Below are 20,589 nucleotides of genomic sequence, written 5' to 3'. Positions count from 1 at the left end.
ATCACCCTAGAGGAGATGCAGGGCAAACTCCTGGTCACCTACTACACTGGACTGCACATCCAGGGAAAGACAGTTGTCTTTGCTCCTCTCCCCCCAGCTGACCACTGGGGAGTCTTCCCTTTTTTTAGTCTTGCTCTCACTCTCCCTTTTGTTTCCCCCCATCTTCTCCCCTTAACCTGGAAGTTCACATAAGTCACTTGTTACAGACCCCACAAATAATGCTTTGTGCATACAAGCTTATCTCAATATCTTTTGAGCAACAACACTCAGGGGGCAAAGCAAATCAACTGGTACAAGTACCAGAATATTCCAGTGTACAGCCTACCTGCACCACGTCAGAAGCCATAGCATCTGCCATGGTAATGAACCACAAGTTTAAGAGGATCGATTCACTCTGTTCTAAAGTAATTATTTGTAGATGTTACTGCTGATTTGTAGCAATAAAAAATACTGTATTCTAAATTCCTCAGAAGTTCTGCTTAAGCAAAATTTTATGTTACAGTATTTTTTACATGGCTTCTACATTACACTGTTCTCAGTACGAAGTATTCAAAGCTCATCAAGACTGATAGGAAATGAAATCAAATGTACAATATTGGTATCTATATAAACACAGAGTATAACATAGATTTACTGAGCCAAAACTCTTAACTGTGGTTTTAAACAGTTTTGACAGCACATTTAAGACATCAATAATACCTAACATCACCCTGCCTGATCACTTTAAATACTTCAATCCTTATACACCCTTCTACTACTAGCCCACTTCTATAGGGAACTGAGTCACAGCTGAATCAGTAACTTGCTCTGATTCAGAAAGAAAGCCTGGTGCAAAGCACAAAATTCAAGTTCTTCATTTTACTAGCTCATTTGACAAGTGGAAGAACAGGATACAAAGAAGAGAAGAGAACCAAACAGGTGCTTAAATTTAAGAGAAAAAAAGAACTACAGAACAGTTTCTTGGTGTCCAGCTACAATATCGAAGTTCAAATGTAATTTAAAACAGGCTATTTCCATTTACGTCAAAAAATTTAGATTTTTAAGATACTATCAACAACTGCATATGAAAGAAGCTTGATGATAAATTCACATCAATTATTTAAACAGCAGAACATGTCAATATCAAAACAAAATAACAGTAATGTGTAAAATTATACACTCATAGAACACTAGCACTTCATCTGTAACAAGAAGACACTATAGACAGTTTATTTCTAAGTAATTACTGAGCTTCTCAACTTGCTAAGTAATTCAGCCTTCAACTTACAATAAGCCCAAGGCTGCAATAATCCTTCAGAAACATGCTGCTTCTCATGCCTCAGTATTTAATTGAAACAAAGCATTTTGTAGTGATCCCATTTTATCGATCCCACTGCAAAGATAAATTAAGTTTGTAAATAACTCTAAACTAAGCAAATAGAACTAACTCGTTTAAACGTAAGCCAAGGGAACACTGAAAAAAATCCCAAGCCACTACCTTTGTGACTAAAATAGTTGTTGGGATGTTTGATGAAATCTTCCATTTTTAATTAAAAGAGTTAATAGTTTTGCCAAATTCTGCTCTAGGGGTGACACCTTAAGTCAAATTAATGCAAAATGCCCCACTAAGGTGAGTAAGGATTGCCCTGTGCATGTACCATACAGGCAAATATGGTTCCAAACTGACTCCCAATATTTCCACAGTCTATTTCCCTACTGTCTTACATCACTTGGTTGCCTATATTTCTACCCTTACCACAGTTTTATGCTGCTTATATGCTGTTCTGAGGCACACTCCAAAAGCCCTTGGTCAAGAGTCAAAGCACAAGTGTGATCTGTGAGAATTTACTTCTGTAATGAAAAGGCAGTCACATGCCTATTGCAGTGTCAAATTAAATTTGTGAAACTTACCAAAATCAGATGAACTCATTTGTACTAGGTTTTCCAGTGCGTGTATCTGTTGCCTAATTAAAGAAAAACAAAGATTAATGGTATTTATATAAGATGTTTAACTCCACTTTAGTAAGGTCAAAATGGAACAGAGAAAGGTAAGTGTTTCTTGTTCTGTAGTTCAGAAAAAGCTTACGGAAATGTAACTTAGGAAAGAGTTTTAGTGGAAGGCAATGGACACATCCAAGTGTGAAGGGATGACATTGAATAGAATTTTTGCTTGGTTTTAAATCATTAAACGCAGTACCAAAAAACCCCTATAACAATTGGCTAAATATTGGGGAAGGCAAAAAACAACAATACAGACAAAAACCCCCAAAAACCATTCCCTGCAAGTGATCTTTCCACAAGCACAACTCAACTTCATGTTTGACCACAGAATAAACCTAAAAGTTAGCCCTCATGGCATATACTCAGTACACACTAAATTAATCCACTTGTGAATGTGCATTCTGTCAGCAGCTTTTCCTGCTTCTTGCTTTGGGTGGTCAGGGGCTGAACTCCAGTACAAAATATAAACAGCAACAAATACAGTAGAGTAAAAGGAGGTGTCTCTAGAAAAGTTAAAGCTCAGTTCAGTTTTGGAGAGGAAAGAAAACATTTTTAAAGAAGCTAAGTGCCACTGCAAACAAATATTTTTTAAAAAGCTGTAGCATAGGTATTACTCAGCCATATTCTGTAACAACTGTTATTTGCAAGTGGTCTTCCAGTAGAGTCTCCACAGAGATAAAGCAGTATTAAAGTGAATATATGAAAAGCACAACTGTGTCAGACAGACTTTTGAAAGAAAATGCTGCATAAATGAGGAGGGAGCTCTCTGCCTCATTTCTTATACAATCAAAGCAATAACTACCAAAGGATTCTAAAATAGGCTACTTGGATATGACACAAATCAAATGTTCTTATGAAAACCCTGAAAACTAGAAAGCATCTAAAAGACATAAGAAGCATCTAAAAGACACAAAACTCCAGGTTGTAACTTGCATATTAAAGTGCAAACACACAGTAAAATGATCTCCCTTAGCTCTTTCCTGCTTCCTTGGATAAAGCCATGTCAGCTACCCTTCCATCATTTAGGTGGGTTGCAGAGTTTTGTTTTTTGTTTGTCTTGAAATCAAACCTGAATTTCTGCCTGGATTTTTCAAGGATTTCAATCACGTGAAAAGGGAGGAAATCTGAAAAGCAGGAGGACTTTATGAAATAGGGCTTTTGAGACTGGAGAATAGAGAAGGAAGGTACCAGAAAGAAGCCACACAAAAAAAGAAAAAGAAAAACACTCTCCAGTGAATTGACAAAAGACAGAATACAGTGGGCTGATAAAATTAAAGCACAAACTGGGCAAAAGAAACATAACAAAAATACCCTTATTTAAATAAACAATTTTAATTTCAATTTGCATTTGTACCTCAAAGATTGATCCTCATGGCTGTTAATCATTAGATCATTTGATTTGCAAATACACATTCTGACAGGTAAACTGGTACTTCTGTTTATTAATCAAAGATATACTATCTTAGTATACCCACTTAAATGGTTACATGGTCTCACTCACTTTGCCTCACACTTCTTTAATAAGAAAACCCATAAGTAAGAATTTTTACCATGAAATTACTATTTTAACTTGCAGTTCTGTAGTATACTATTATTATTTATTACAATAGTTTAAAAATTGTAAATGATTTTTAATTTCAATATTAAGTATAATCTTAGACATGAAAAAAAGACTAGGTTTCTGTAAGCATGTATTTAAACATAGATATTAAGTATACTCCATAAATTTAACTATTTACACCCACCCTATCCTCAAAAACTATTGTAACTGGTACTTAACACATTTGATTTCCACAGTGGAAAAAGGAGGAGTTCTACTTTCAGTTGTCAACTGGTCTATAAATGAAACTGTTCCATTTTATGATTGAACAAATGAACTCAATGTCTTTGCAGAGGGACTTGTCACACCAAAAGACAGCTTAGCAACCAAACTCTCAATATCCAAGTTAGTTGAAATCCATTATTCCTACCAGGTCAGTAGGTTTTAAAGCATGTACAGCTTAAATAGCTTAAAAACCACAATAAAAGACATTATGCCTTATGTTCATCTCTATTACAATTACAAAGCAGTTTACATTACAGGAAAAAAAACCTTAAAAAATAGCCATTTAATTCAACATTCTTATGCCACTGCCCACTGATTTTATGTTAATGAACAGTTAATAAATCAGACTAAATGCTGAAACTTTTAACTTAATCATATCTCCCCCATTACCACTTTTTTTAACACTGTGGGTTTTTTTAAACACAGTGGAGTCAAAGCTTGCATCAAAGCTTCTAGCTAAATTATTTAGCAAAGCTAAATAATACTAGTTTTAATACACTTCCAGTCATCTATGTCATCACATTCCAATAAGCTAGACCCTATTAACCACGTTGCACATCATATCCTTGGTCATACCCTAAAGGGATGGACCAATCCACTGCGATGAAAGGAACGATGGAATACATCACATATATTTGTGAAATCATACAAAAGCACTTCTCCCATCCACTCTCTGTATGTGCTGTACATCCTGAGGATTATCAGTAGCAAAGAGGATTATCAGTGATCTGTGTATTTGCATTGACCAGATTAAGCATCTACATTGAATTAGTCAAAGACTGAGTAACTGTATCTGAAGAGATTGCTGAAGCTATCCTAATCCAAACAATTGAAGAAAGCACTGCATCCAGCATTTATAGTATTTGATTTTTCACCTCCACTTTCCTTTATGCACAAAAAAGGACTAAAAATCTTCAAAAGACAACTTCAATTATATGGATAGCACAATCTCATTCAAGGAAATCTTACATAGTCTATTCATACATTCTGAAGCTAGAGCCTTCTAAATTAACCCCAACACTCTGTTGTAATAACTATACTTAATTTTTTTTTTATCTGGTAATGCCTAAGATATGCATCACACTACTTAGAAACTTAATAATAAGTCACATAATATTAAAAATCCGCGACACAATGTACTTCTTCCTGCAATTCCATCTGTGTCTTATCCATCACTTACTGGAGCATTAAACAGACAGCATTAATCTTTTTTAGATGGATTGCATAACCCACAGTCTTTTATGATGTTACTATTAAAAATGTGAAAAGTTTGTTACACCCAGTAGAGATAATTACAGATGTGGATTAATTATAAAATAAACACTATCATACCTAAGTAATCCAAAGAGAAATTCGCAGGATTCAACTAATGCCGTTTCAGTAACCCACTGAAAGCCAAACAATTCCACTGTATTTTCTTCATAGTCATTTGGAGAAGGATCTAGTCTCAGCAAAACCCTGCAAAATAGAGCCAACAATATTCATACATTTTCCAGTAATAAACCTATGGAGTACAATATCTACAGCTGGCTTATGTACCACCAATACTTTCTGAATATATCAGCAACATGTACATGACAGATGTCTCAAAGACAGTTGTACCTTTTAGAGCAGTATTATCTATAGTAATATGACAACTCCTAGCTTCAAAAGCATTAAAACAGGATATAGTCACAGGTCACAGTATATTTTGGAAACAAGAATTAACAAGCTACCACCTTGAAGTATCTTCATACTTACAAAGGGGCTGAGACATAACCTACAGACTGTACTTAGAGAAGAGGCTGCTATGTAAGATAACACGCTGCTCTGCATGTTTGGGATCTGTCTCAATGCACACCACATACCTAGCAACTAATGCTGGACATACGTTTGTTCGTTTGTATACATTTAATAATATTTATACTGAAGATACTGCTAAAAGCACACTTTTAGGCAGATGACCAGATGAGGGTCAAAATGTTACCTTGTCATTATAACTTAAACTAACACTAGGCCATAACTACCCTCTGCTCTGGCTAAAGAAAAATAAAATAACATCAGAATTAGCATTTCACTCAAAGTGGAGAAAATCAGACACCTGTATTATTAAAACACTATAATTGTGCAAATAAAAAAATATTTCATTTACATGCTTTAAAAAAAAAACTCACAGCAAACTGCATAATGACAGCAGAGTAAATTATTTCAGAATTTTCCCACTGCCTTTCATAAAATAATCCCACACAGACTACCCCTAATTGGCTAATATGTAAAAAATATTTTCATTTAAAAAATGTAAAAAATACACTAGGCAAGCACTGAGTTTCCATTGTATTACACACTAAATTAATATTCTGCTTGAACTATGCACTATTTCCAATTTCATTTTTAGAGGCAAAAAGAGAATCCGCTGAATTGGCTCAACCTCCCATAACACTTGGTAACTTCTTGAACACTTGTCTGTTTTGAAGCGTCTAGCAATTAAATTCAGCTACTCCAGTTCCAAGCAATGAAGACAGAGGAGTCCCTCACATGGAGGCTTTTCTAGGGCTTTGCAATCCAGGTAGACAACGTCAATAGACAGTAGAAGAACAGTGTTATCACAACTATAGTGACTGGGAAACTTGTCTACATACAAGCTCCTGAGTGAGGTTTTAATGACAGAAACAATTTCAGGTGAAATATTTGTCAACGTGGAATCCACTACTGATATGTTCATGCAGATACAGGATTCCTCAATCATCTACTTGACATAAATTTGAATGAATGTGCTCTGATGCAACTAAAATATATGATAAATAAGGCAGAGAATGGGGAGGTGCAGTGGAACCCCCCCTTAAGCCTTTACAGAAAAGAATGTGGAAAAAAAAAGGACAACACAAAATATGAAGCCTGTCAGAAGGACAGACAGACAGAAAGATTAGGCTTTTGTAGGAAAAACAAGACAACCCTTGTAGGTTGAGCAAACAGCACAGTAAACTAAGCTGAATGACAGACAGTAAGGCAGATAACTAAAACCAAAGTAACGTTTTAAAGTCTCACAGAAAATACTTCTTTGCTATGCATATGACTTCAGAACCATAAATCCAGAATGCACGCAAGGGTGAAGCTTTGAGAAAGATGGTCTGGAAGCTACAAAGGACAGCCCCAGCAACCTGGGGAAGCCAGGTAGAGCAGGTTTGTTTCTCTCAAGTGGAAAAGAGAGAAAAATGGCCAGCATTTAATAGAGCATATGTCTGGAAAAACCAGTGCTGAAGCCTCCTCAGAAATTTAAGTGATCTCAGATGCTGCTGCCCAACAGGCCAGTTTTGAAATAACCTAGCAGGCTTGCAAATGTCTGTTACAGTATCTTAAAAGTAAGTTCAGAAAGCTAGGAACTGCATGCACAGCACCGTTCAAAGCTGCTTATCAACACAACAGCCCTTCCCACTTTGGTATCACCAAGTTGATTTCAGGATCAGGAGAGCTGAAGAACAAACTGATTTGGAAACCCGTCAGCATTCAGAGGTACCAAACATGAGTGGAAAGAACAGTTTAGAAGGTTTTTATATTTGTAATTCAAAAAAATCTCATACCTTTTAAGAGACCCACTTGCTAAATAAGACTCTGCAGAGAACCTTCTCCCTCCATTTTGGTTGTCAAAAGCACAAGAAAAGCAAGACGGCCTTGAGCTCTCATTCTCCACTTCCATCGCCAACTCCAAGCTGTCAGTGAGAAACGGGGGTGTGGAGGAAGCCCCAAAGTCATCCTCCATTGTTTACACCTGACCCAGAAAATAAATAGATAAATACAAAAATACTCATAGCATTTCTTCAAATAAATTTCTCCTTGTTACAACTCCACATCATCCTTCAGCTCAAGTGTGGACACAGATCTGAGCACCTGTAATATTGAATTAAAAGCTGAGAGTCACCACCAAGAAAGGCAATCACGGTCACATGCTCTGTCAGCCAATTCTGCCACTTTGTGCAACCACACCTGCCTCACTGAACAGAGCCTGTTCAAGAAGACACATCAGTGACTTAAAAAAATCCCAGAGAGGTACATTTTCCTCTGGTTTAGCTCTCTAAATTAATTAGTGATGAGGTTAGACTAGCAGTAGGTTATAACAGGAGGCAGGAACGCATTACAAAGCTACTTTCAGCAACATTTCATTTCATGACCAGAGTAGCTATGCTGTGGAAATACATCATGCATTACAGGCTGTCTGTAACTTCAAGGCATATTAAGTTCCTCCTAGGAAACAGTGAATACATACCACATGATAACTATGGAACTCTGAAATGCTAAAGTTTTAAAGCTTAGAAAGTTACTCTATGGCCAATTCTGACACAGTTGGAAGTTCCTATCAAAAGAAAAGTCTAACTACCCAGGAATCTGAAAAAAGAGAAGTAAAACCAAAGAAAGATTACAATGTCCAAAAGAAGTTCCCTGTATAGTTAATATTAGCGCATTCATATGTTATACAATATATTGAAAGAGCAGAACTAGGCAACAGGTGTCAGAGAGTCCTGTAAAAATATGCAAACAATATAACTAAAACTCTAAATTAATATTTTCAACTTCTTTGGCGGCAGATTTTGATATGGTTCTTGCAGAAACTAGTTTACACCATGGCTCTAGGTTGGTAACACAGAGGTTTAATTAAAAAGTAAGCTCAAGTAATGAAAAAGAAGAAAACAGTTTCTGTTCTACTTTCTCCCACCCATTCACATTCCTGCGGAGCAGGGGGCTGTGCAAGTAGGGAAGGCATGACTTCAGTGCTCCAGTTTACAGCAGGACCCTATGGACGGGCGTTGGTACAGCTGGCCAGGCAGCTGAAGGGAATGCCCTCACTTGTGGTTACAAGAGTGCCTAAGGAAAGCCTGCTCAGTTTGGGGTATCAAAATCGCCCCACACATACAAAGCCGTGGGGGAAGAGTTACATAAAAGGGCAGCTCTTCCCGGCCATAACTCCCATCAGTTCCGTACTTGTCTACCACATCCCTGATCCAGCGGAAACAATGACTTTAAGCACCTCAACCTCCTTGGCCTCCAAGAAGAACGTTCCAGGCGGCTGCAGTCCCGCGGGCAGGAGCTGCAGAGCGGCGGGAGCCGCCGGGAGCAGCACCGTGGGGCGCGCCCACGAACACGACCCCCACGTGTAGCGCCTCGGCCCCGCGCCGCAGCCCTCTCCTCGGAGGCGCTTCCCCGCCGGGCCGGCGGCAGAGGGACACCGGCGGCAGAGGGACACCGGGGGCAGAGGGACACCGGGGGCAGAGGGACACCGGGGGCAGAGGGACACCGGCGGTACCTGCGCGCCGCCCGGGCCGCCGCTCCCCTTCCGCGCCCGGGCCCGTTCCGTACGGCCCGCGCGCCGCCGCCACCCGCGCACTGCGCACGCGCGAGGGCGCCCATTGGCCGCCGGCCGCTCCTCCCCGGCCGCGCTTCCTCCTCCCGCTCCGCCTCCTCCCCGGCACAGAGCGCCCGCCCGCCCGGCCGCCAGCCCGCTCCCTCCTCCCTTCCTCCCTCTTCCCCTTCCTCTCCGCGTTCCCGCCCACCCTCCCCACGGCGAAGCGCCGCCCGCCACTCCTCCCGGTGCTGACAGGCCAGCCGGGTTTCTTTGCTTAGGTGGGCATGCCCTGGCCGGTCAGCCACCACTAGTGGTTTCTGGCCAGCTCGCGCATGAACGCCACCATCTTGCCGCTGCTGTTAAAGCTGCCTCCCTTGTGCTCACAGAATCATGGAGTGGCTTGGGTTGGAAGGGACCTTGAAGATCATCTACTTCTAACCCTCCTGTGGTGACTTCAACTACACCAGGGTGTTCAGAGCCTCATCCTGGGCTAGAACACCTCCAGGGATGGGGCATCCAGAACATCGCTGTTCAACCTGTTCCAGTGCCTCACCACCCTCAGAGTAAAGATTTTTTTCCTAATACCTAATCTAAACCTACTCTCTTTCAAGTTGAACCTATTTCCCCTTGTCCTGTCACTACATGCTCTTATAAATACTCTTGCCCCATGTTTCCCATAAATTCCCTTGTACTACAACTGTTCCCTACCTTTGTCTGGTGTCTTTCTTGTCTAGACTTTACCTGAACTTCATTTTCCTTCTCAGCCTTCTCAGTTCACTCATCCAAATGCTCTCTCACAGAGATGGGCAAGAGGTTCTCCTGGTCTTTTCTGATGCCTTACAGATCCAGATCCAACCTTTCTATGTCTGTAAGGTAACACTCGTATCCCCAAACACACCCAATTCTCATCAAGCTTGGGAAGTGGTGTTTAATGCATTTGAAATTCAAGCTAGGTATCACTCCTATCATCTACTGAAGCACCTCCATTGGGTGTGACAGTCACCACAGAATGGGGGCCAGGGCAAAAGTCCTAAAACCTGTGCCTGGCATAATTTAGCTTCAAGTGCATATCGTGCACCTGGTGGCTTATGGGTCTTTTAAAAAAAGTGTTGTATTATTTTGGATTGCTGTGGTTTGATTTTGTTTCAAAATGAATGCTTTTCCAGTTTTGCCTGGATTTTGGGTGCAAAATAGCAGCAGTGCACGAAACTTCCTTCTAGTAAGAAAGTTGCTATAAAAAGTTTTCTGTTGCTGCTACAGCTTGCTCTGAAAGCTTTGCTGTGATTTAAAATGCTTCATTTGCTCCTGTGTCTGTAAGAATCTCTCATTTCCTTCTTTAAATTCCTGTCTAATTAAAAAAACAGTACATCATGGTTAAATAAAACTGTACCCAGGATAACCCTGATTTCCATATGCAGATTTATCTGCACTGACAGCCCCCTCTCCCTCTCTTAGTCTTTCTGTTTCCTCTCCCTCCCTCACTCTCCCTCTTTCTCTTCCCCTCTCTTTCTCTCCTTGTCTTTTTGTCTCTTTATGTCTATTGCATTATGCCTGAATAATTTTCAGTCTTTTTTTTCCTCCCCTCTTGCACGCACATGCTAAAATAACTAGACAAAGATGCAAGGTGGTTGCTGCAGTCCCTGTCTCTAGGACAAAACCAAGAAAGCTTGTGATTGCAATGCCACCTTTCCTTTTTTTTTTTTTTTTCCTTTTCTTCTTTTTTTTCTTTTCCAGCCATGCTTGGTGATTAAACTTCCTCAGGATGGGGAAGAAAAAGGAGCTGGGAATGATATAAGGTTGAGGAAATATCCCATTGCAGCAGCTGCAGCCAGTGGTGTCTGCTGCCAGATGTGCGAAGGTTCCTGGGGTCCTTGTCACTAAAAGGCAGTATTCAAATATTTGGAGACAAAAGCTGCATCCTCAGTGATCATTTTCTTTATTTAACATGGCAGCAGGCATCGTGTGGGAAAAAATCAACACGCTGGATGTTGAATCGGACTTTTCTCCTTTCTGGGATGAAAGGATGTTATCTATCCCGTGCCAAGAGGGAACTGAGGTAAGAGAGCTGACCCAGCTCCTGTTTTTTCCTAGTATATTTCCTAAGCATATTTTCTGAAACAACCTGTATATATATATATATGTGTGTATGTGTGTATGTATATATATACATGTTTCTATGTTTGTATATTTGTGTATTCGATTTCAAGACAGTAAGTGGTAATGGTTTTTTTTTTTTCTGCCTTCACATCAACCCAGAGAAAGTTAATTCACAATATATATTCAGAGCTTGTTCAGAAGGGTCGTTTTGTGGAATTTTTTTTGAATACCTTTTTGTTTCCAGAGAAGACTTCAGCAGTGACATCATGGTCGGCTGCTGATATTAAACCGTATTTTCAAAGTCTGTAAAAAAAAAAGCCAGTAACTTTGTGATAAGAAATTGTGCAGGAGATTCATATGTTCTATTTTTCAGTTGCACTCTAAATATTGGAAGTCTTATTAAAGCGATAGTGAGAATTTTTTATTATTATTATTTCTAGCACAGAAGCGATGAATGCTGCATAATTAAGTACAGTATTTAATTTGGCTGTTGTGAAGCAAAAGAATAAGGTAATAATTTTTATTGTACTAATCAGACTCAAGATGTTCTCTGTGTTAATTGGGTTAAAAAAATTGCAGTACTTATTAGAAATTCTAATTTCACAATGCAGCACTGACAATAAGCTCAGCCAGTGAATTATTCACATCTTTAATTTGCTCTCTTAATGACAGTGTTCTGTAATCAGAGTGCAGCGACTGCTTCCTATGCATTATGTATGATGTTCAGGACTTAAATGCAGGACATTATGAAGCCTCTCAGTGGCTCAGTAATTAGTTTTCCACAAGACAGGGCTTAGATATTCACAGATAAAAGTCTACAGCTGAGATAATGTTAAGGTGGTGACTCATGCTAACAAAAGCAGGGAAGTTCAAATTTAATGCTGAAACTGCTCTCCATTCTCCCTCATTGTGCGTAGGTGCAGGGGGAGGGGAAGAAAGTCTTCAAAACTAGCCCGCCATGGTGAGTACGCCGCGGACAGCCTGAAGGGGCAACCCGGGGGCTTGTTCACTCCGGGACCGTGTTTCTGGCAACTTTACTGATCGAAAGGTGGAGGCGGAGTTGCGTTTGGTGCCTCTTTGCAGTGGTTGTGAAAAAGGCAGTGAGGTGCATAGTATCTGAGAGCGGTCATGTATAGGTGAGATGTATTTTAAAGGTTTTCATTTGAAGCACTGACATTCGTAACTTTGTCAAGTTAGGAGGTTTTGAATGGGAGCTACTTTGTTATGTGTAGAAACTTTGAGAACACCTGATACTCGCTATATTGCTGTTGTACCTGTTTCAGCTGTCATGGTCTTTATACATTTTAGAAAACGTTATTTTCTACTAGTTTAGTCCACACCATCCAAAAGATGAACCGTGATGCAGGTTTGTGCTTTTATTTCTTGGATCATTTACCTGGTGTTAGATCAAGTGATTTAAATGTAGGGAATATGCATGGCTATGTAACTTTCCTACTTCTACATGCTGCTTATTACAGAATAATAGGAAAGAATATTGAAATGAAGCTGGAAAATCATCGTTTTAGTCTGTCACTAATCAATCTGGGACTGTACATATGTCCTGTGTTCTCCCATTAATCAGACATTTTTACTGGAAACAAAATAACTGACTAGAGAAGGTTCTTTACTTACTTTGTGTTAACTCTCCAAAGACTCCAAAGACTTGTGGCCTTTTTACAGGATTGTGATTCTAATTATTAAGGTTGATCCGCCAATAAAATGTTTTAGGCTTAAACTAAAAACAAACAAACAAACCACTAAAGATCCCAACTTAACAGTAAAGTAGAGATATGAGAATAAGAATTTGGAGTGTACCTAGATTTTTAAAGCAAAATATTGTAAAACTAATTCCTTTAAATTTTTCAGCAGACTCTACATCTGGAATTCAGTGTTATTAGCAGCTGTTGCTAGTGTTGTCTGGCCTCAAGGCCATGGGACATGTTATTAAGTAATTCCTCTTAGCAAGCAAAATCCTATATCCTGTGGCTGGATATGACATGGGTTGTGTATAGTCCAGCCCTGAAAGCAGTTATCATTAAACTGTTGAATAAAGAAGGTGCAGATTGGATCAAGGTAGCTAGGTGATCCATAGATTGCATCAGAATCCAAGTGATTGTATACATGAAGAACTTGATTTGGTTTTTTTCCAGAATAAGACTTTCCTTCCAAGTCAAGATCCCACAGCAAGTGGGTCACTACACGGCTGCATTTCTTCGGACACTTCAGCATGGAATCACACAGTTGAAAATTATTCCAAAAAGGCATCACACCTGCCCCCTCACTCTTCCTCCAAGGCCAGGATCGATAAAACTTATCTTTTTAAGTGAGGACTTGCCTGTCTGCCTAAAGATTTGTTATGATTACTTACCTAAGTAACTTACCTATTCCAGCATTTCACTAGTCTTTCCATTAGAATGTTTTTTGTGCTTTCTGATCTTAAACTTAACCTACTATAAGTAAATTAGTTGAACTCATTAGCCTTTGTTAGTTAGTGGTACAGGGATTTTATTTTCCTCTTTGCCCACCCCAGATTCTTAACATATTTGAGATTCTTAGTCATGTTTCCATTGTGTTATTCTTTTAAACAATCCCTGTTTTTTGTTTTCTCTTTTATAGAAAAAAAACCCAGTCTTTTTCTTGTATTTCTTTAATTCTTGTTGCTGTGCTCTGGACTCTCATTATTTCTACTTTCTAGAAATGCAGTGTTCTGGATTTAGACATGATTTCAAATGCCATATAAGGTCTATATTTTCACTTAATGAAATGTGGTTTGTCACTTCTTAAGAAAATCTAGTTTCCCTAAGAAAATGTTAACAACGACTTGCATGTTGTAGATACAAAGATATCTGTTAACCCAGGATACAATCTAGGGTATCTATGGTACAATTTGAAAAGGTGCAACATGTGTTTTAATAGGTTTTTAATTCAAGGCTTTATGCTTCTAGCAGGAGTCTTCATGGATATTGTTTCCAATATCCTTATCTCACAAGATAAGTACCTGTGACTGACCTGATTAGTGATGTCCGAATGTGAGCCATCAAACTGAAAAGAATATCTGAAGTGTTCAGTCCTCAGAGAATTGTTTCAAGTTGGAGAAGTACTACTGTAGAGTCAAAATTTTACCCAGTGACCATGCTTTAAAGTAGCTTTGGAGGCTGGAAGTTATAATCTGAACTTTTCCAGTCAGATTGGACAATGTGAATTTAAGGCACTGTGACAGGCAGGTTTTTTACAAAAGTGGCAAGGGTGTTACTAGCAATCAAAAATTACAGTCCAGGGTTAACTGTGCAGCAGTATGTTTTAGATGAAAAAAATAAAAAGAAACATTTAGAAAGTTAGTCCATTCTAAGTAGCCTAGAAGATTGACTCTACATCTGGGCTGTGCATCTGGGAAAGAGCCAATCGTTGTCTACCCAATCTGTTAGAATAAAGTGGAGGCCCATTCATTTTTAGCTCTGAGAAAGGAAGAGCCCAATATCTTTCCTGGGTCAGAGGAAGATAGTTCATAGTATCCTTGAGTTGTCATGGCATGGGAGGAGAACAACACTTCTGAAGTCAAAATGAAATCATGTCTTTGAAGAGTTAAAGATGACTGGCCATGCTTCCAGAGGATCAGGGTTAATATAATTTGTTAAAACAGACATAGGGCTGCCAAGAAAAATTTTAAGGGCCTTTATGTGGTTACACAGACATCTAGTTCATGTATTTGCAGTGTAACCCTTTTACTGTCCTCTTACTGGCATGTAACTTCTCTGGTTTAGGCATATTGCAAGTCTTTCGGACTGATCTGATTAATATTTCTTTATTTGGTCATATATCTAAAAGCGAGGAAAATAGTTTTAATTCAGGTCAATTTTTAGTGAAAAAAGTTAAGAAAAATCCATCCATAGTATATTTCCAGGAGTTGTATTTTATGCTTTTGTTTATACTGCTTCAGGCTCAAGTACCATTATAAATATGAGGTTCTGAAGTGGTATGATGAGTTAAGTATTTCTAAATGTCTTCTCTTAATCTAGCCTAATAATGCAGTCCTTTCATATGCATAATTCCCATGAAAACCAGTGGGAGTACTACATTATAGAAGGAATAATAGATACATATGCCAAGATGTCTTCATTTTGAGTCATTGTTTCAACTTGATTGACAAAGAATAAAGTTAACTAAAAGAAATCTATACTGAGAGTGGAAAGAGAGTTATTGATAATATTTTTAATTCCAAATTTATCTGTTTCTCCACTGAAGCATATGTGCCAATAGAATGACAATACTCAGAATATCTAATGGAAATCTCAAATGAATTTACATTCACTAATGCTTTCCAGGAAATATTTCACAAGTAGATCGTGTGCTTTCTAGTCTGTAAAATTCCATATAATCGACTCAATATTAAGAATTCTAGCCTATATATAAACCTATGTATATATTATGTAAAGTAGAATAGTGATAAATATTCATAGTATAAATGAGTTTGGACTTTTTTTGCAAAGTCAGGCTGGAAATAACATAATGTACTGTATGAGTTCACATACTCAATCTTCTGTAAAATGTAAATCCATAAAACTTTGCAGTTCTTATCTGTATCCATAGCAGGCCAGAAAAAAATAGTAGTAGGAATACTTAATACTGTACAAAAGCATCTCACTGCTTCCAAGTGGCATTTCTTCTGTCTTATCATCTATACATGTTTTCTGTACTGACTCATCCCAGGAACTATTTCATATCCTCATTAAACCTGAGTTTTCATTTCTCATGTGCTAATTTTTCAGCCTTTCTTTTTAAGCTTTTCCCCATGCTTTTTTGAAGCTCAGGAGGCTTTTGCTATTCCCAAAGCATCCCTCCTCAAAATTCTTGTTTTGTTTCGACTTATGTTTGCAACAGCCCTTGAAATATTCATATTACACTATCTTTCTTTCATTGTTTTCTCGTAGTATCCCATTTCTTGCAATATTTAGATTGCAAGATCATTGGTGAAAACAAGGGATTTCTCTGTGCTTGTAGAGGGGACAAAATAAAGGGGTTTTAGGCTCTTTCTAATAGTAGGAATACAAAAAATATGTGAAATTAATAATTTTAACTGCCACCCTTCTAATCCCTAGTAACACAGACTTTTCAACTCTTAACAACTTCTTTGCAATAGAATTTCATCTGTATTCTGGGAAGTTGACAAGTTAGGGCACAAGAAAACTGAGAAACAAAGGGGCCACCTACAAGCAAAGCAGAACTTATCCTCAAAATATTTGTGTTCAGTGCCCTCTGTTTACTATCTTAGCTTCTCCTATATACTTTTTCAAAAATACCGTAGGTCCAATAAAATTATTCTGAAAGCTTTTCATCTCTCAGGTACATAAATTCTTTCTAGTGTGGGGTACACTGTGGCAATACAGACTCTGCTGGACCAGGTGAAGGATTGTATCAGTCCAGCTGTAGACTGAGGGTTTTTTCTCCAGAAGGAATAGCTTTAGCTGAGAGTGGTTGTGGTGCAGCTGTCTATCAGCATTTTGGTGCACTGTGATGGTAGTATCAAATATGAAGGTGTACTTTGGGAAGCAGAAAGCACAACTGTGCAGTCCAGTATAAAGCTTAGCAGGAAGCTCTGGCTAAACCATATCGCAAACTTTTTGATGCAGAATTTTTTAAACCAGAATATTTGCTTTACCACCGCTGCATGGATTTTTAGTTGACAGTATTTGAATGAAGGCAGTTAATTTGAAAATGGTGCAGTTCTCTGAGTCCAGCTATCACTCTCCACCTCACACTGTCTAGTGTTGGGACAAAAGGCTGGGCTCCCACTCTGTTAGTCAGCAAAGCTCTTTCTCCTGACTTGTCCAGAGGCTGTAAGTTTAGAAAGCAGATCAATGTTTTTGTGTGGATATGAATGTGAATATCATACAAAGGCACTCAGTGTAAACCACATTCTCAAAGAAGTGTATAAAAAGCAAAATAGCTATCTTTGACCAGTGTAATTTGAGAATTACAGAAATCATTCCAGAAAGTGGATCTCCAATAAGCTTCAGCTGTGGTTTCCAACACCACACTATTTTGTCCATTTTTGTGCAATCTCAGAAATATTCCCTTTTCATTTTCTCAGTGCTTTGTGATCTTTGCCTCAATGAAACCTGACAAAAAGAAAATTTCAGATGGTTATTGGATACTTAGCATAACTTCAATGATTTTGTATTTAAAAATGTTGATTTTTTCCACCTCTGAGTATTACAATAATATTTATATAGTGGAAGGAAGAAGGTGCTCTGCATATCTCAGATCCACCTTTATCAGCTTAGGAAACAGAGATATAATTAGCAAAAATAATTCAAAGGTGATGGCTCCTATTCAATTTCTTATTCTACATAGTTCATCTGTATGATTTCAGGAACTCACTTCATTCTTGCATCTCCATTCTTCAGCTGTGTAATAGAAAAGGAAATCTTCTTACTTTTCACAGAATCAAATCTCTTTGGACCATATGAATTTTAATGCAGGTTTTCTCTCTTAGTATGTCATTAAAGCACACCAGTGACATCTTAGGCTCATTTAAAGACACCAGGAGGATCTTGCATACTCTAGGACTTGAGCAAATGTATAAAAATAGGTTGGTGTGAGCAAGTATGGAGATTAACAAGTGTTTCTAATGGTCATTGTAAAGGAGTTCTGCTGAGCATCTGTGTAGTGAGATTCTTGAAAGGAGGTGGGGAAAGAGTTGATTTTTAAAATGATAAACACTTTGCAGAAGGGGTCATTTAATATGCTGCCCGTGAAATCTTTTGTGTAAAACATCTTTTTATAACTGTATTTCACAATTTGCAAGAGAAATTTGTCAAAATACTAATTATTAAAAGGAGCTCTGCATTGAGGCCTTCAAATTGAAATTGTGTTCTTTAGTTTTATTTTGCTTTTTATTTATTTTATATCATATTTTTGTGTTCATGTTTTGCACATCTTTAATATGATTTCCCATTGCTCTGTTTCTTAGAGCTTGGTAACAACACAATCATATAGCCCTGAAGCTTTTCTTCACCCATTTAGATTTCATCAACCATGGTACTTACTTCAGTGTGTGGGATAAGGTTGTCTGAACTGTGTCATAAAACTATTTTTTAGCTAACTATACAAAAAATATATTTATAAAACTATTTCCTATTAAGTTCGTGGGGTTCGTGCTGGTTTTTTTATCCCTAGGAAAAAGTGATGAGTGAAGAAAGGATGACTTTTCTCTTTAAAGGCATTCCAAAACCAAATAGGAACCAGTGAAAACAAATGCTTTAAAAAATGTACCTAGAAATCAGTACAGGTTTTCCAAAGATGAGCTGTTAGCCAGTACACTAACACAACTTTATACAGATACTGTTTTTATCAGTTGATATCAAAATCTTTGCCAAAGTAAATGATCTTACCCTTTATTTTGCAGATGTCCTGGCTACCTAATTTGTAAAACATGGGTGTAAAATGATGTAATCTTTGTTTTGACAGCAGCAACTTAAATAAATATAGCTAAAAGGCATTCTGGCTGAAGAGTTCATAAAAACTGTACAATGGAACTATTCTGCAGTGTCTGTCAATCATGGATAAAAAACAGAAGAGTTTTGTTCCTCTATCTGGTATCTAACCTTCAAAGGCCTCAGTCTGTATGATAACTGCAAATAATGCTATTGTGATGATCCTATCTCCAGATGTCCATAGCAGGATGTGAATAGGAGTTGTATTATCCTTTTGGCAGAGAAAGGTTATAGAAGATAGAAGGGTGAGGATGATGTTTGATGACTAGATCTGAAATCTCCAGAGGCAAATTTCTTTCTGGCAAGAGAGAAGAGGAAGTTTGTCTGTCTGAAGTAATTTTCCACTCTGTAAAATCTCTTATATTTTATTCTGCCTCCACTATTTTTAGTAAACACACACACAGAAGCTGAAAGAAATTTTATGTAATTTTTTAGAGATTTCTCGGGTTTCCTGATGAGAGTTTTGTGTTGTCATTTGCCAGGTATGCTTGTAAGACTTAGAAGTACATTAAACTTTGCTTGTTGTCAGTCTGACATGTGAAGTTTAAGCTTGGAGCAATTAAAGTAGAGAGCAATGAGAATAAATAGACAGCTGTCTCACAGCAAGCTAAAACTAGAGAAATGAAAATACATTATCATGAAAACTGTATTGGAAAAATGTGTCTCAAATTAACTACTGGGCATAAGTAATGAATCATACCTAATTGCATGTTGCATATTCTAATAGATTTAACAATCCTTATCAAAATAAGGAAGCCACTGTTTTTGAAAATGAAAATTGTGCAATGGTATCATAGAACAGATTAGACCTAGTAATTTCGAGTAGGTTGGTAACAGCTGTAAAATCGTGCTGTAATTACATTTAGAGCTAGATGCTTTTAGTCAACCTTTCCAGTAAAACAACACTCCAAAGATATTCTAATTTATCCCCTGCTCAGACTGATGTGGTTTTCAGTATGTGGCTATCCTTTGTGGACTAAATTAGAAAAATAACCTCTCCCACGTCAACACTGAGTACAAATTCAAGCTGAATGTTCCAGGAGATTGTGAAGGCCCATCTTAGAGGAAGGACTGAGGCAAAGCACCTCTCTTATCACTATTTCTCTGGGAAAAAAATTACGTTTTCAGAGGTGCATTGAATGAATGGTATTTGTTTTTAACCAAGGGATGAATTATAAGCAGCCTCACAACTCTGAGCACATAGGGCTTCCCCTTGCACTTTGATGGGAAAAGTTCTTGCATAGTCCCTTGTCCTGGTGCATGAACAAATACAGTTCTTAGCAAGAAAACCAAAAAAACCCTAAGAACCAACCATTTGCAATAGTGGTGAAAATTTACAGTTTTATTTCAGTGTGATGGACAGCTGCTTACTGAGGCGAACATTTGAATAGACAGATATTTGAGAATAGATTCTTCCTACACTAATAAAAGGAAAAGAGATTTTTTTTGTTGTTTGCTTGTTTGGCATAAAGAACACCAGCGACAATATTGTTGGTTGAAATTATGAAAACAGTTTTGACCTCATCTAGAGCCTATTTAAGTTGAATTTTAATTTTTTAATGATATCGTATGATATCATTAAAAGTGTGCAGAAGCAACTAATAGAAAGCCAACAGGAAACTTACTGAGAGACTTGAAAAAGAGAATGAATGTTGCTGTTTGACTGTCATTCAACTTTTAGGGTATTTACCAATAGAGAACACCTTTATACTGCTCAGTAAAGCAGATGGGCAACAAAAGTTTGCCAGGTTTATGGAACAGAATGTGTTGGAGAACTTACAGTGAAAATCTGGCAATTTATTTCAAAATAGATTTATTTTAGAGTTTTTAAAAAATAACAGCTGATTATTTAGTAACAGCAGTTTGAGATACTTCAGGAC

At 37.9% G+C, this 20,589-nt stretch overlaps 1 protein-coding gene and 1 long non-coding RNA gene across 12 annotated transcripts in view; one reads left to right on the top strand and one right to left on the bottom strand.

The window, feature by feature from the left end:
* Positions 1-9,132, bottom strand: part of MMS22L (MMS22 like, DNA repair protein) — a 90,980-nt gene extending 81,848 nt beyond the window's left edge. The window contains exons 1-4 of one of the 2 annotated variants that reach the window (XM_039569025.1): positions 9,081-9,132; positions 7,363-7,550; positions 5,138-5,263; positions 1,891-1,943 (exon numbers count right to left, since the gene is read on the bottom strand). In XM_039569025.1, coding sequence (XP_039424959.1) covers positions 1,891-1,943; positions 5,138-5,263; positions 7,363-7,541 — 358 coding nt within the window. In that variant the 5' untranslated portion in view covers positions 7,542-7,550; positions 9,081-9,132. Of the gene's footprint in view, positions 1-1,890; positions 1,944-5,137; positions 5,264-7,362; positions 7,551-8,804 lie in introns of both variants that reach the window. The other variant, XM_010403754.4, reaches the window with a different exon arrangement.
* A 160-nt stretch (positions 9,133-9,292) lies between these two features.
* LOC109950907 overlaps positions 9,293-20,589 on the top strand; it is a 207,493-nt gene continuing 196,196 nt past the window's right edge. For 5 of the 10 annotated variants that reach the window (XR_002273170.2, XR_002273171.2, XR_002273173.2 and 2 more), the window contains exons 1-2: positions 10,621-11,175; positions 12,134-12,177. This is a non-coding gene — a long non-coding RNA (uncharacterized LOC109950907). Of the gene's footprint in view, positions 9,683-10,620; positions 11,176-11,656; positions 11,727-12,133; positions 12,178-20,589 lie in introns of those variants that run through there. The other 5 variants (XR_002273179.2, XR_002273172.2, XR_002273177.2 and 2 more) reach the window with 3 other exon arrangements.

This window comes from Corvus cornix, chromosome 3, assembly GCF_000738735.6.
Source record: "Corvus cornix cornix isolate S_Up_H32 chromosome 3, ASM73873v5, whole genome shotgun sequence".
NCBI lineage: Eukaryota > Metazoa > Chordata > Aves > Passeriformes > Corvidae > Corvus > Corvus cornix.
This window is presented reverse-complemented; position numbering and strand designations above follow the sequence as displayed.